The sequence below is a fragment of the Squalius cephalus genome (assembly GCF_949319135.1).
Source record: "Squalius cephalus genome assembly, chromosome: 21".
Classification (NCBI taxonomy): Eukaryota; Metazoa; Chordata; class Actinopteri; order Cypriniformes; family Leuciscidae; genus Squalius; species Squalius cephalus.
In genome coordinates, this window is record NC_137142.1 from 35,588,217 (window position 1) to 35,600,716 (window position 12,500).

A 12,500-nucleotide genomic window follows, 5' to 3' on the forward strand; every position below is an offset into this window, starting at 1 on the left:
CCACGTGGGCAGCGACAGTGACACCTGGAGGGGCGTGATTGGGAGGAACGGGCCCCCTGATCTGAACCCGAGCGGTGTTCAGTTATTGGACTTCTGTGCTAGTTACAGTTTGTCCATAACGAACACCATGTTCAAGCATAAGGGTGTCCACCAGTGCACGTGGCACCAGGACACCCTAGGCCGGAGGTCGATGATTGACTCTGTGGTCGTTTCATCTGACCTCTGGCCGTATGTCTTGGACACTCGGGTGAAGAGAGGGGCGGAGCTGTCAACTGATCGCCACCTGGTGGTGAGTTGGATCCGATGGCGGAAGAGGAAGCTGGACAGACTCGGCAGACCCAAGCGTACTGTGAGGGTCTTTTGGGAACGTTTGGCCGAGTCTCCTGTCAGAGAGATCTTCAACTCCCACCTCCAGCAGAGCTTCGACCGGATCCCGAGGGAGTCTGGAGATATTGAGTAGGGCTGGGCGATGTGGACCAAAAGTCATATCCCGATATATTTAGGCTGAATATCGATATACGATATATATCCCGATATTTTTTCCGCAAAGTGAGAGTAAATGTTCAGTTAAAGTCAAAGCCAAATATGACATGTTACAAGTAGTTTTATTGAAACCGGCTATTTCAGTGAACAGTTGCAAAATCAAATGAATAAATAATAAACAAGTTTCTTCACCTTAGGGCTGCACGATTATGACAAAAATCATAATTGCTGATTATTCCCTTCGAATTGTAATTGCAATTTGTTAATTATGATTATCAAAGTTTACATTGAATATATATAAACAAATTTTGTGTAAACGTGTTATAATTTGCCTATATATACATATATATATATAGGCAAATTATAACACATTTACACAAAATTTGTTAACACACACACAAGTACTTTTCCCCTTTACTTAACATAAATTGTAAGAATATGACTAATAGTAAAGACTAGTACTAAACATTAGGCCTATGCTAAAGCAGTCCCAAACTAGTTTTTGTTAATACAATGTTGGTATGAGCCACTACAGTCATTTAAAAATATAAAAAATAACACAAAGAAAAATAAAGTGGCATTTTGGGGTTAAAATGGAAACGACAGTTGCCATGGTGAATACACAATATTAACAATAACTGTTAATGAAACATGGAAACTGCTCCTGGTGAATAGAATGAAAATCATCCCTGCATTACTTTTATTTCGTGTAATTTACAACGTAACGGCGTTGCATGCTCGTAGTTTCTTTTGCACTTTATATACAGTGAGGCGATCCACAGCGCGCGCCGCCGCATTTGCGTGTGCAATTGAAGAGAAGTAGGCTACGAGGAGGAGGCTACAGGATAACGGCTGACAGGACAAGAAAGTCGGTTTTTCTGAGGTGAAAGACTTTATTTCAGTGTAAACTTATGTCACTGCCTGGTAGTTCCTATTGTGCTGGGTTTTCTGAAGTAGTCATGATTTGCCTCTCATAATAACATGTTCTAAACACGCACGCAGAGTGGAAAAGGAGGAGCGGTGGCGGGGGAACGCAAATTTATTTGAACTATATCGATATATGCGATATGGTCTAATTCCATATCGCATTTAAAAAATATATTGATATATCGCCCAGCCCTAATATTGAGTCAGAGTGGACCATGTTCTCCACCTCCAGTGTCGACGCGGCCGCTCGGAGCTGTGGCCGTAAGGTCTCCGGTGCCTGTCGAGGCGGCAATCCCCGAACCCGGAGGTGGACACCGGAAGTAAGGGATGCCGTCAAGCTGATGTCGTATCGGGCCTGGCTGGAGGAATACTTCGAGGATCTCCTCAATCCCGCCGTCACGTCTTCCTTTGAGGAAGCAGAGGCTGAGGGCTCAGATGTGGACTCGTCCGTCACCCAAGCTGAAGTCACCGAGATAGTCAAGAAACTCCTCGGTGGCAAGGCTCCGGGTGTGGATGAGATCCGCCCTGAGTGCCTCAAGTCTCTGGGTGTTGTGGGGCTGTCTTGGCTGATACGCCTCTGCCTCATCGCGTGGCGGTCGGGGACAGTGCCTCTGGGATGGCAGACCGGGGTGGTGGGCCCTCCAGAAGGGGGACCGGAGGGTGTGCTCCAACTACAGGGGGATCCCACTCCTCAGGCTCCCCGGGAAAGTCTATGCCAGGGTGCTGGAGAGGAGAATACGGCCGATAGTAGAACCTCGGATCCAGGAGGAACAGTGCGGTTTTCGCGGCTGGCCTGGGAACGCCTCGGTGTCCCGCCGGAAGAGCTGGAGGAAGTGTCTAGGGAGAGGGAAGTCTGGGCATCTCTGCTTAGACCCCCGTGACCCGGCCCCGGATAAGCGGAAGAAGATGGATGGATGGATGGATGGATGGATGGATGGATGTTCACACAGAAAACAGCTGATTTACATAGGAATAATATTTCACTATTTTTACTGTATTTTTGATCAATGAGCAGAAGAGTCTCTTTCAGAAACATTAAAGTAATCTTGATTTTAAAAGTCTTAAACTGATGTTGAGTGTCTCTGGATGTGATGAAGGACCGGAGAAGGGAAGAGCACAATCCCACAATCCACTGTGTCGGGAAAACTTATCACGGTTGCATTTCCCAGAAGCCTCGTGTGTGGAGCTGAAATCGCTAACTAGCGACTAGCGATGCTGTTGGGAAAGGCGGCCCCTGATTGGCTGATTGGTTGTCATGGCAACAACTGCGATGATGTGGCAGGTTAGTAACAGGAAGTGATGTTGAGCACACAGACTCATGCAGGTCTCATGCACACACACACACACACACACACATGCCGAGCATCACGTCAACACTAATGAGTGTGTGAGATCGTCATGAGACACAAACAATCTGAGAATGCAAGATTGATTTATTCTGGGTATGAATGTCATCTTCACATCCACAGTCTTACGCGCACGGCCTGAGGAATCACACAGAAACACACACCGTCACAACACACACACACACACACACACACATCTGATGCGTTTCAGCTCATGTTCCAGTTCAAATATCTAACAATCCAGAAACAAAAGACACTGCATGTGACATTCAGACTAGTGAGTGTGTGTTTGTTCTGACAGATTCTTCCACATGTTTTAGCTTGTGTTAAACACACACACACACACACACACTCAAAGCTAGTCAAGGCAAGTCCGTGTGTAAGAAGCGGTGAAGGGCGAGAGAGCGCGAGTGCTTTAGTGGCGCGTTCACAGCTTCATGTCATCATGATTATGATTATTATATCATTCCACACACTAGCTGGTGTTAATGACCGAGCGCATGAGGCTTCACATGCAGGATATGACATCAGACCGAGCATCATGTGACTGAACCGCACGAGGACACGAGCAGGTCACATGTCAGCCCGAAATCACAACAATAACATGAGCTTGATGATCTCGGGTCATGTGACCTGGCCTTGTTCTGGTGAGGATCTGTGTGTTTCAGAGATGCTCACACACACGTTCATACACACACACACACAAGCATGTTAAATCAGCACAAACATGCCAGGACACACAATCAGCTCATAAAGACCTCGAGAAGAGCAGGCGCTCGACAGGAGACCGTCGAGATCAGACACACGGCAAGAAATCCTCTTCTTCCTCAGCGTTTCCATCTCGTTTTACAGTGAAAATATCTAAACATTCTTAAATCAAGATATACTTACTGGAGAAGAAGCAAAATCACTGAAGATATTAAGTCTTGTTTAATGAGAAATGTATCAAAAGTCCCCCTGTGGTGAAAATCCAGTGTTTAATGTAGTTTATGTGTCTATGTGGTGTTTTTAATGTGCTTTAAGACAAAGCATGTGTAAGTTCATAAGTCGACAGCATTGCTGAGTATTTCCTCCTTAAAACTGCAGTGAACCAAAGACAGTCTCAAAAACACGCTTTGAAATCGCTGGTGTTTCTGACGTCACAAACTACCTTGTAACCAATCAGATCAACGTGTGATCGTCAACCAGTGGATCTCTGAGCTGAGTGAGTGAGTGGAGGCGGGGCTCATTTGCATATTCATAGAACCGCATATACTAAACGAGGCAAGGGTGTCGAGTTACATTCAAGATATTTTTTTTTTCAAGGAAAAACGTTTAAATATGTAATTTTGGAGATCAAAGATGAGTTTGAACAAGCAGAAACCTTCCGTTCTCTCTCTTGAATCAACACTGAAGTGATTAAACTGCAGTTCATCCACTGGCCTCTTGAGGCAGAAGAGAGTCTATCCCATAGACCTTTACAGCAGAAATAAACATGGCAAAAAGTGGTTTTGGTCTATATCGCTAATGTTGCTCTTCATGACGACTGTGGGGGGGGGGGTGAATATTTGTATAACTCATCCGTTTAAATTATATTAAGCCTTAAAGTTCTGCATAATTAAGGGCGTGGCCACTTGAGTGACAGGTGGTTTGTCGCTGATGTCATTGCTAGCCTTTTGTCTGCTAGCGTTAGCGTCACGTCACCTCAGCTAATCCGCCTCGCTGCACATTTTCGTTTATCTGGGAGTGATGCGCAAACAAGATGGCGACGGCCGGCTCCGCCCACTTTGGGCTTCAGAAACACTACGGGTGATGTCACACACGCTCATATGTTATAAAAGTCTAAGGTTTTAAGGGTAAAATGATTGACTACAGAGGGACTTTAAAGTAAGAACAAATGTATGTCAGTGGAGTCAGAAAAATACTCCTAATTCAAAGGAAAACTGTGAAATTTATTTTTTGGCAGAAATTCGTTCTTGTTTGAAGCACAAACTCACTTCACTTTAATACAAGAGTTAATATCCTCAGTCAGTGAGCTTCTCCAGTAAACGTCTCATGATTTAAGGATGTTTGTGTATGAAAGGAGGAAGCTGATGTTTGCTGATGTCATCAGGCCCCTGCCGAGCGCTGCGCTGTGATTGGTTGGTGGATGTGTACTCACCCCGCTCCACTCCACTGCCATACTCACTTCATCGCCCGCCTCAGAGCCGCTCTCGTACTTCACGCTGGACACACACTCTCTGCGGCGCTCGCCCTCCTTCAGCAGCTCCGACACACGCGTCTGATGGACCGGGTCCAGGCCCTGACACACACACACACACACACACACACACATGATCAACATCAGAATACACACACACACACACACACACACACACACACATGATCAACATCAGAACACACACACACACACACACACACACACACACACACACGATCAACATCAGAATACACACACACATACACACACGATCAACATCAGAACACACACACACACACACACACACACATACACATGATCAACATCAGAACACACACACACACACACACATACACATGATCAACATCAGAACACACACACACACACACACACACACACATACACATACACATGATCAACATCAGAACACACACACACACATCAGAACACACACATCAGAACACAGGGCATCATGGGAGAGACTCTGACAGGTGACGGCTCAGTGTCTTCATCGTAGGGCTGTCAAATAAAAATTTGAATTTTGAATATTTGTTGAATAAATTAATAAAAGCACATTCGAATGTAAAAACTGTGCATTAAAATGTTTGGTGTGTCGAGGCGCGCGAGACTTGATGCGTAACTGACACGGTGTGTGTCTGTCAGCACAGGAGACAGTACAGTACCGTTTATCTAAAGCAGGGATGGGCAACTTCAGTCCTGGAGGGCCACTGTCCTGCAGAGTTTAGCTCCAACCCTACTCAAACACACCTGAACAAGCTAATCAGCGTCTTAGGATAATTAGAAAGCTACAGGCAGGTGAGTTTTATCAGGGTTGGAGCTAAACCCTGCAGGACAGTGGCCCTCCAGGACTGAAGTTGCCCATCCCTGATCTAAAGTATTGCCTTTAGAACTCGAATATAATTTAAATTTTGATCATATTTAAGAAAGTAATTTGAATTGAGCGTTTGAGGCGTGTTGACAGCCGTTACTTCAGGACTCGAGAGGAGCGTCGCCGCTTCAGGACTCACACGGAGACTCACACGGAGACTCACACTGAGACTCACACGGAGACTCACACGGAGACTCACACTGAGACTCACACTGAGACTCACACGGAGACTCACACTGAGACTCACACTGAGACTCACACTCACACTGAGACTCACACGGAGACTCACACGGAGACTCACACGGAGACTCACACGGAGACTCACACTGAGACTCACACGGAGACTCACACGGAGACTCACACTGAGACTCACACGGAGACTCACACTGAGACTCACACTGAGACTCACACGGAGACTCACATGGAGACTCACACGGAGACTCACACGGAGACTCACACGGAGACTCACACGGAGACTCACACGGAGACTCACACGGAGACTCACACGGAGACTCACACGGAGACTCACACGGAGACTCACACTGAGACTCACACTGAGACTCACACTGAGACTCACACTGAGACTCACACGGAGACTCACACTGAGACTCACACTGAGACTCACACTCACACTGAGACTCACACTGAGACTCACACTCACACTGAGACTCACACTGAGACTCACACTCACACTGAGACTCACACTGAGACTCACACTCACACTGAGACTCACACTCACATTGAGACTCACACTGAGACTCACACTGAGACTCACACTCACATTGAGACTCACACTGAGACTCACACTGAGACTCACACTGAGACTCACACTGAGACTCACACTGAGACTCACACTCACACTGAGACTCACACTGAGACTCACACTGAGACTCACACTGAGACTCACACTGAGACTTACACTGAGACTCACACTGAGACTGAGACTCACACTGAGACTGAGACTCACACTGAGACTCACACTGAGACTCACACTGAGACTCACACTGAGACTCACACTCACACTGAGACTCACACTGAGACTCACACTGAGACTCACACTCACACTGAGACTCACACTCACACTGAGACTCACACTCACACTGAGACTCACACTGAGACTGAGACTCACACTGAGACTCACACTGAGACTCACACTCACACTGAGACTCACACTGAGACTCACACTCACACTGAGACTCACACTGAGACTGAGACTCACACTGAGACTGAGACTCACACTGAGACTCACACTCACACTGAGACTCACACTGAGACTCACACTGAGACTCACACTGAGACTCACACTCACACTGAGACTCACACTCACACTGAGACTCACACTCACACTGAGACTCACACTCACACTGAGACTCACACTCACACTGAGACTCACACTCACACTGAGACTCACACTCACACTGAGACTTACACTCACACTGAGACTCACACACTCACACTGAGACTCACACTCACAACTGAGACTCACACTCACACTGAGACTCACACTCACACTGAGACTCACACTCACACTGAGACTCACACTCACACTGAGACTCACACTCACACTGAGACTTACACTCACACTGAGACTCACACTGAGACTCCACGAGCTCACACTGAGACTCACACTCACACTCACACTGAGACTCACACTCACACTGAGAATCACACTGAGACTCACACTGAGACTCACACTCACACTGAGACTCACACTGAGACTCACACTCACACTGAGACTCACACTGAGACTCACACTCACACTGAGACTCACACTCACACTGAGACTCACACTGAGACTCACACTGAGACTCACACTGAGACTCACACTGAGACTCACACTGAGACTCACACTGAGACTCACACTGAGACTCACACTCACACTGAGATTCACACTCACACTGAGACTCACACTGAGATTCACACTGAGACTCACACTGAGACTCACACTGAGACTCACACTCACACTGAGACTCACACTCACACTGAGACTCACACTCACACTCACACTGAGACTCACACTGAGACTCACACTGAGACTCACACTGAGACTCACACTCACACTGAGACTCACACTGAGACTCACACTGAGACTCACACTGAGACTCACACTGAGACTCACACTGAGACTCACACTGAGACTCACACTCACACTGAGACTCACACTGAGACTCACACTGGAGACTCACACTGAGACTCACACTGAGACTCACACTGAGACTCACACTGAGACTCACACTGAGACTCACACTGAGACTCACACTCACTGAGACTCACACTGAGACTTACACTCACACTGAGACTTACACTCACACTGAGACTTACACTCACACTGAGACTCACACTGAGACTCACACTCACACTGAGACTCACACTCACACTGAGACTCACACTCACACTGAGACTCACACTCACACTGAGACTCACACTGAGACTCACACTGAGACTCACACTGAGACTCCACACTGAGACTCACACTCACACTGAGACTCACACTCACACTGAGACTCAGACTCACACTGAGACTCACACTGAGACTCACACTCACACTGAGACTCACACTCACACTGAGACTCACACTGAGACTCTGATCCTCGGAGAAGCAGAAGGAAACACACGAGAGAAAACACATGAAACGTAATTTACAAACACGTCTAAAGCGAGTGAGGTGTGTGTGTGTGTGTGTGTGTGTGTGTGTGTGTGTGTGTGTGTGTGTGTGTGTGTGTGTGTGTGTGAGAGTTGTGAGTGAGTGAGAGTGTGAGTGTGTGTGTATGTGTGTGTGAGAGTGTGAGGATGTGTGTGTGTGTGTGTGTGTGTGTGTGTGTGTGTGTGTGTGTGTGTGTGTGAGAGTGTGTGTGTGTGTGTGTGTGTGTGTGTGTGTGTGTGTGTGTGAGTGGGTGTGTGTGTGTGTGTGTGTGTGTGTGTGTGTGTGTGAGAGTGTGTGTGTGTGTGTGTGTGTGTGTGTGAGAGTGTGTGTGTGTGTGTGTGTGTGTGTGTGTGTGTGTGTGTGTGTGTGTGAGTGTGTGTGTGTGTGTGTGTGTGTGTGTGTGTGTGTGTGAGAGTGTGTGTGTGTGTGTGTGTGTGTGTGTGTGTGTGTGTGTGAGAGTGTGTGTGTGTGTGTGTGTGTGTGTGTGTGTGAGAGTGTGTGTGTGTGTGTGTGTGTGTGTGTGTGAGAGAGAGTGGGAGTGTGTGTGTGTGTGTGTGTGTGTGAGTGTGAGGATGTGTGTGTGTGTGTGTGTGTGTGTGTGTGTGTGTGTGAGAGAGTGTGTGTGTGTGTGTGTGTGTGTGTGTGTGTGTGTGTGCACCTGTTTGCGTGATCTCATGGCACACTCCTCCCAGGGTCTCGGCCGCCTCCATCTTGCCCTGTCTCCTGTAGAGAGCTCCCAGGTTCCTCAGCGTCGTGTTCACCGTCGGACTGCAGGCGGAACAACATGTTTACATACGCAACGATAATAACTCCGGAAGTTCAGTTACTGAATGAACCCGTCGTCCCGCTGTACGAGCTGCACGATGACATCACTGGCCCTGTCCCGAGTGCCACACTTCACACACTCGCTCTCGTGGACGTACAGCGGCCGTTGTGTCCCAGAAGAACTCGCTCGACGCGCGCTGGAGACTTCCTCCCGACAGTCAGCGGCGTTACGGCGTTACGGCACGAGTGTGTGTGACCCGTAGAGGACGCCAGTGTTTAGTTGCCATGTGGGACAGGCCCTGTTTACTCCAGAGCGGCTGTTTATGTAAATGAACTAAATTAATAACTTTTTACAACAAAAATGAACCATCACTGAACTCACTGAAAGGGGTAGTTGATTATGATTTGACTTTTCTAACTTTAGTTAGTGTGTAATGTTGCTGTCTGGGCATAAACAACATCTGCAAAGTTACAACACTCAAAGTTCAGAGCAAAGGGAGATATTTGCTTTTACAGAAATGGCTGTTTAAGGACGACAACAAACGGCTGGTAGAGACTACACCACATTCCTCCCGGGTTAGTGACATCACCAACCCTAAAATTTACATAAACCCCGCCCCCTGAACACGACTTATCCACCTTATTCCTGCGCCCCATGACGCTTTGCGCAAATTATGGGTGTAACTTTCGTTAAGCTGTAAACAATCAGTGAAAGGCTCGCTCTATGAACGCAATACGTTAAAAAAGTGTCACAATGAGACGACATTAATCTACTCACACTTCAACCATCCAACATTAAAAGGATATTTAAAAGTGTAAAAGCATCAGCAAGGTACTTTCAACAGACCAAACAACCCCAAAAGCGTGAGTCTTTCCACAGCAATAACGGACGGGTTAAATATCACTGTAGTAATATATATATATATATGTGTTATGTAACTTATGTTGCCTTAATCAAAAATGTTCATTAACTTCAGCATTACGTGATACTATTTCAAAGTGACTTCCGTAATTTTGACAGATTATAAATTGCATTTACCTGTGAAAACAAACCTGGAAAGAGACGTGAGGATTAGAGGAGAATAACGAGAGATTCTTCGTGCATCCCAGTGAATTATTAATGGAATATATCGTAAATTAACTTCGGGAGAACAGACCACAAATGTGCAGCATATGTTGACCTTTTTCATACTTTTACAGCGGATATAAGAGAAAAAAGAAATTAATCACGAGGAAAAGAAAGCAGCGCCTGAAAAGAGCTCTTGCCGTAGATATTCTTGTTATAACACGTCACGTTAAAATACCAAGTATGACGTTATTCTCATGATAAATCATGAAGGAAAACTGACAGATCAGCTTTATTTGTAGGGCAACCTTATGATCTGAAATGATTCGTTTCAGCCTTTTGGAATGGAAGTTCCCCAAACCGGAAGTGCCTCCCATAATTCAACACGCAGTGAGGTCGTCAGGAATACGGTGGATAGATTATCAAGACAGAATATGCTAATCAATGACTAGAAGATAACTACACATCAGCTTCATAAATTCATCAACTAACCGTTCAGAAATGTTGGGGTTGGGTTAGATTTAAACATAAAAGGCTAAAGGTTTTTGAAATGTTCAGTGCATGTGTGTGTGAGGTAAAATAACACGAGCTGTTGTAGCTCCGCCCCCTGTGCCGGGAGCAGCAGCTCATTTGCATTTAAAGGGACACACACAAAACGGTGTGTTTTTGCTCACCCTCAAAAAGTGACGACTTTAACATGCGATATAAAAATATCTGTGGGGTATTTAGAGCTGAAACTTCACACACACACTCTGGGGACATCAGAGACTTACTTTACATCTTGTGAAAAGGGCATTATAGCACCGCTTTAAGCCGGACTGACGCTATTTTCTTCTAGAAACAAACTCTGTTGCATTATTTTCCTGTTATCTCTGTAAAGCTGCTGTGAAACACTCTGTGTTATAAAAAGCGCTTATTCTTCTGCATTTAAAATAGTTTGAATGTGTACATTGGCAAGACGTCCAAATGATAAACCTTCGCTCTGTGGCGGTAATACAGTAATCCGCGCATCGCATGCGTGCCGACCCGTGGGGAGCGGATCCGGACGGGTCACGATCAGCTGCGATCCACTGCACACCTCACTCTGATGTATGATAGCAGGCTAGCGCACACACACACACACACACCGTCGGCTTCAGAACATGCATGTAAACACACTCAGAGTAACACAGTGATGACGCTTCTGTTTTAATCTTTAGATCTTTAGATCAGACCAGTTTGTGATGAAGCCTGGTCTGAACAGGAAGTGATCGATCATGTCACGCGTGTTCGGCGGCTTAGAATCACAAATGAAAGAATCAATAGAATCAATAGTGATCAAATGAGTCTGTAAACAAGGACTTGTGATTCAGTTTGATTCATTTGAACAGTTCACTCGTGCACTGAATCATTCACAGCGGTTTCTAATGGGAAACTGTATAAGACAGGAAGCGGAAGTGGACGTTTACCCAGAGTTCCCTGTGAAGATGCTGTCAGCTGGAGAACGACTGCACTGAAGATGACCCGGTGTATATCAGTCACAGCATCAAATATGAGGAAACACTCCTGTGTGTGTGTGTGTGTGTGTGTGTGTGTGTGTGTGTGTGTGTGTGTGTGTGTGTGTGTGTGTGTGTGTGTGTGTGTGTGTGTGAGTGTGTGTGTGTGTGTGTGTTGTACCTGTTGACTTTACAGGCTTTGTACCAGCCTCCGTATTCTCCGTACGGCGTGTTGTCTCTGTGCTTCCCCTGAACAACACAAACACACACAGAGTGAGTGACAGCGGACCAATGCAGACCAACACACACACACACACACGTCATGTTACATACACACACACACACACACAGAGTGAGTGACAGCGGACCAATGCAGACCAACACACACACACGTCATGTTACATACACACACACACACACACGTCATGTTACATACACACACACACACACACACAGAGTGAGTGACAGCGGACCAATGCAGACCAACACACACACACGTCATGTTACATACACACACACACACACACGTCATGTTACATACACACACACACACACACAGAGTGAGTGACAGCGGACCAATGCAGACCAACACACACACACGTCATGTTACATACACACACACACACACACGTCATGTTACATACACACACACACACACACACACAGAGTGAGTGACAGCGGACCAATGCAGACCAACACACACACACACACACGTCATGTTACATA

At 46.4% G+C, this 12,500-nt stretch overlaps 1 protein-coding gene across 1 annotated transcript in view; it reads right to left on the reverse strand.

Annotated features, from left to right (window-relative positions):
- Positions 1–12,500, reverse strand: part of klc1b (kinesin light chain 1b) — a 37,893-nt gene that overhangs the window by 11,742 nt on the left and 13,651 nt on the right. The window contains 4 exon segments of the mRNA XM_079854828.1: positions 4,897–5,037; positions 9,127–9,156; positions 9,158–9,236; positions 11,956–12,023. Coding sequence (XP_079710954.1) covers positions 4,897–5,037; positions 9,127–9,156; positions 9,158–9,236; positions 11,956–12,023 — 318 coding nt within the window.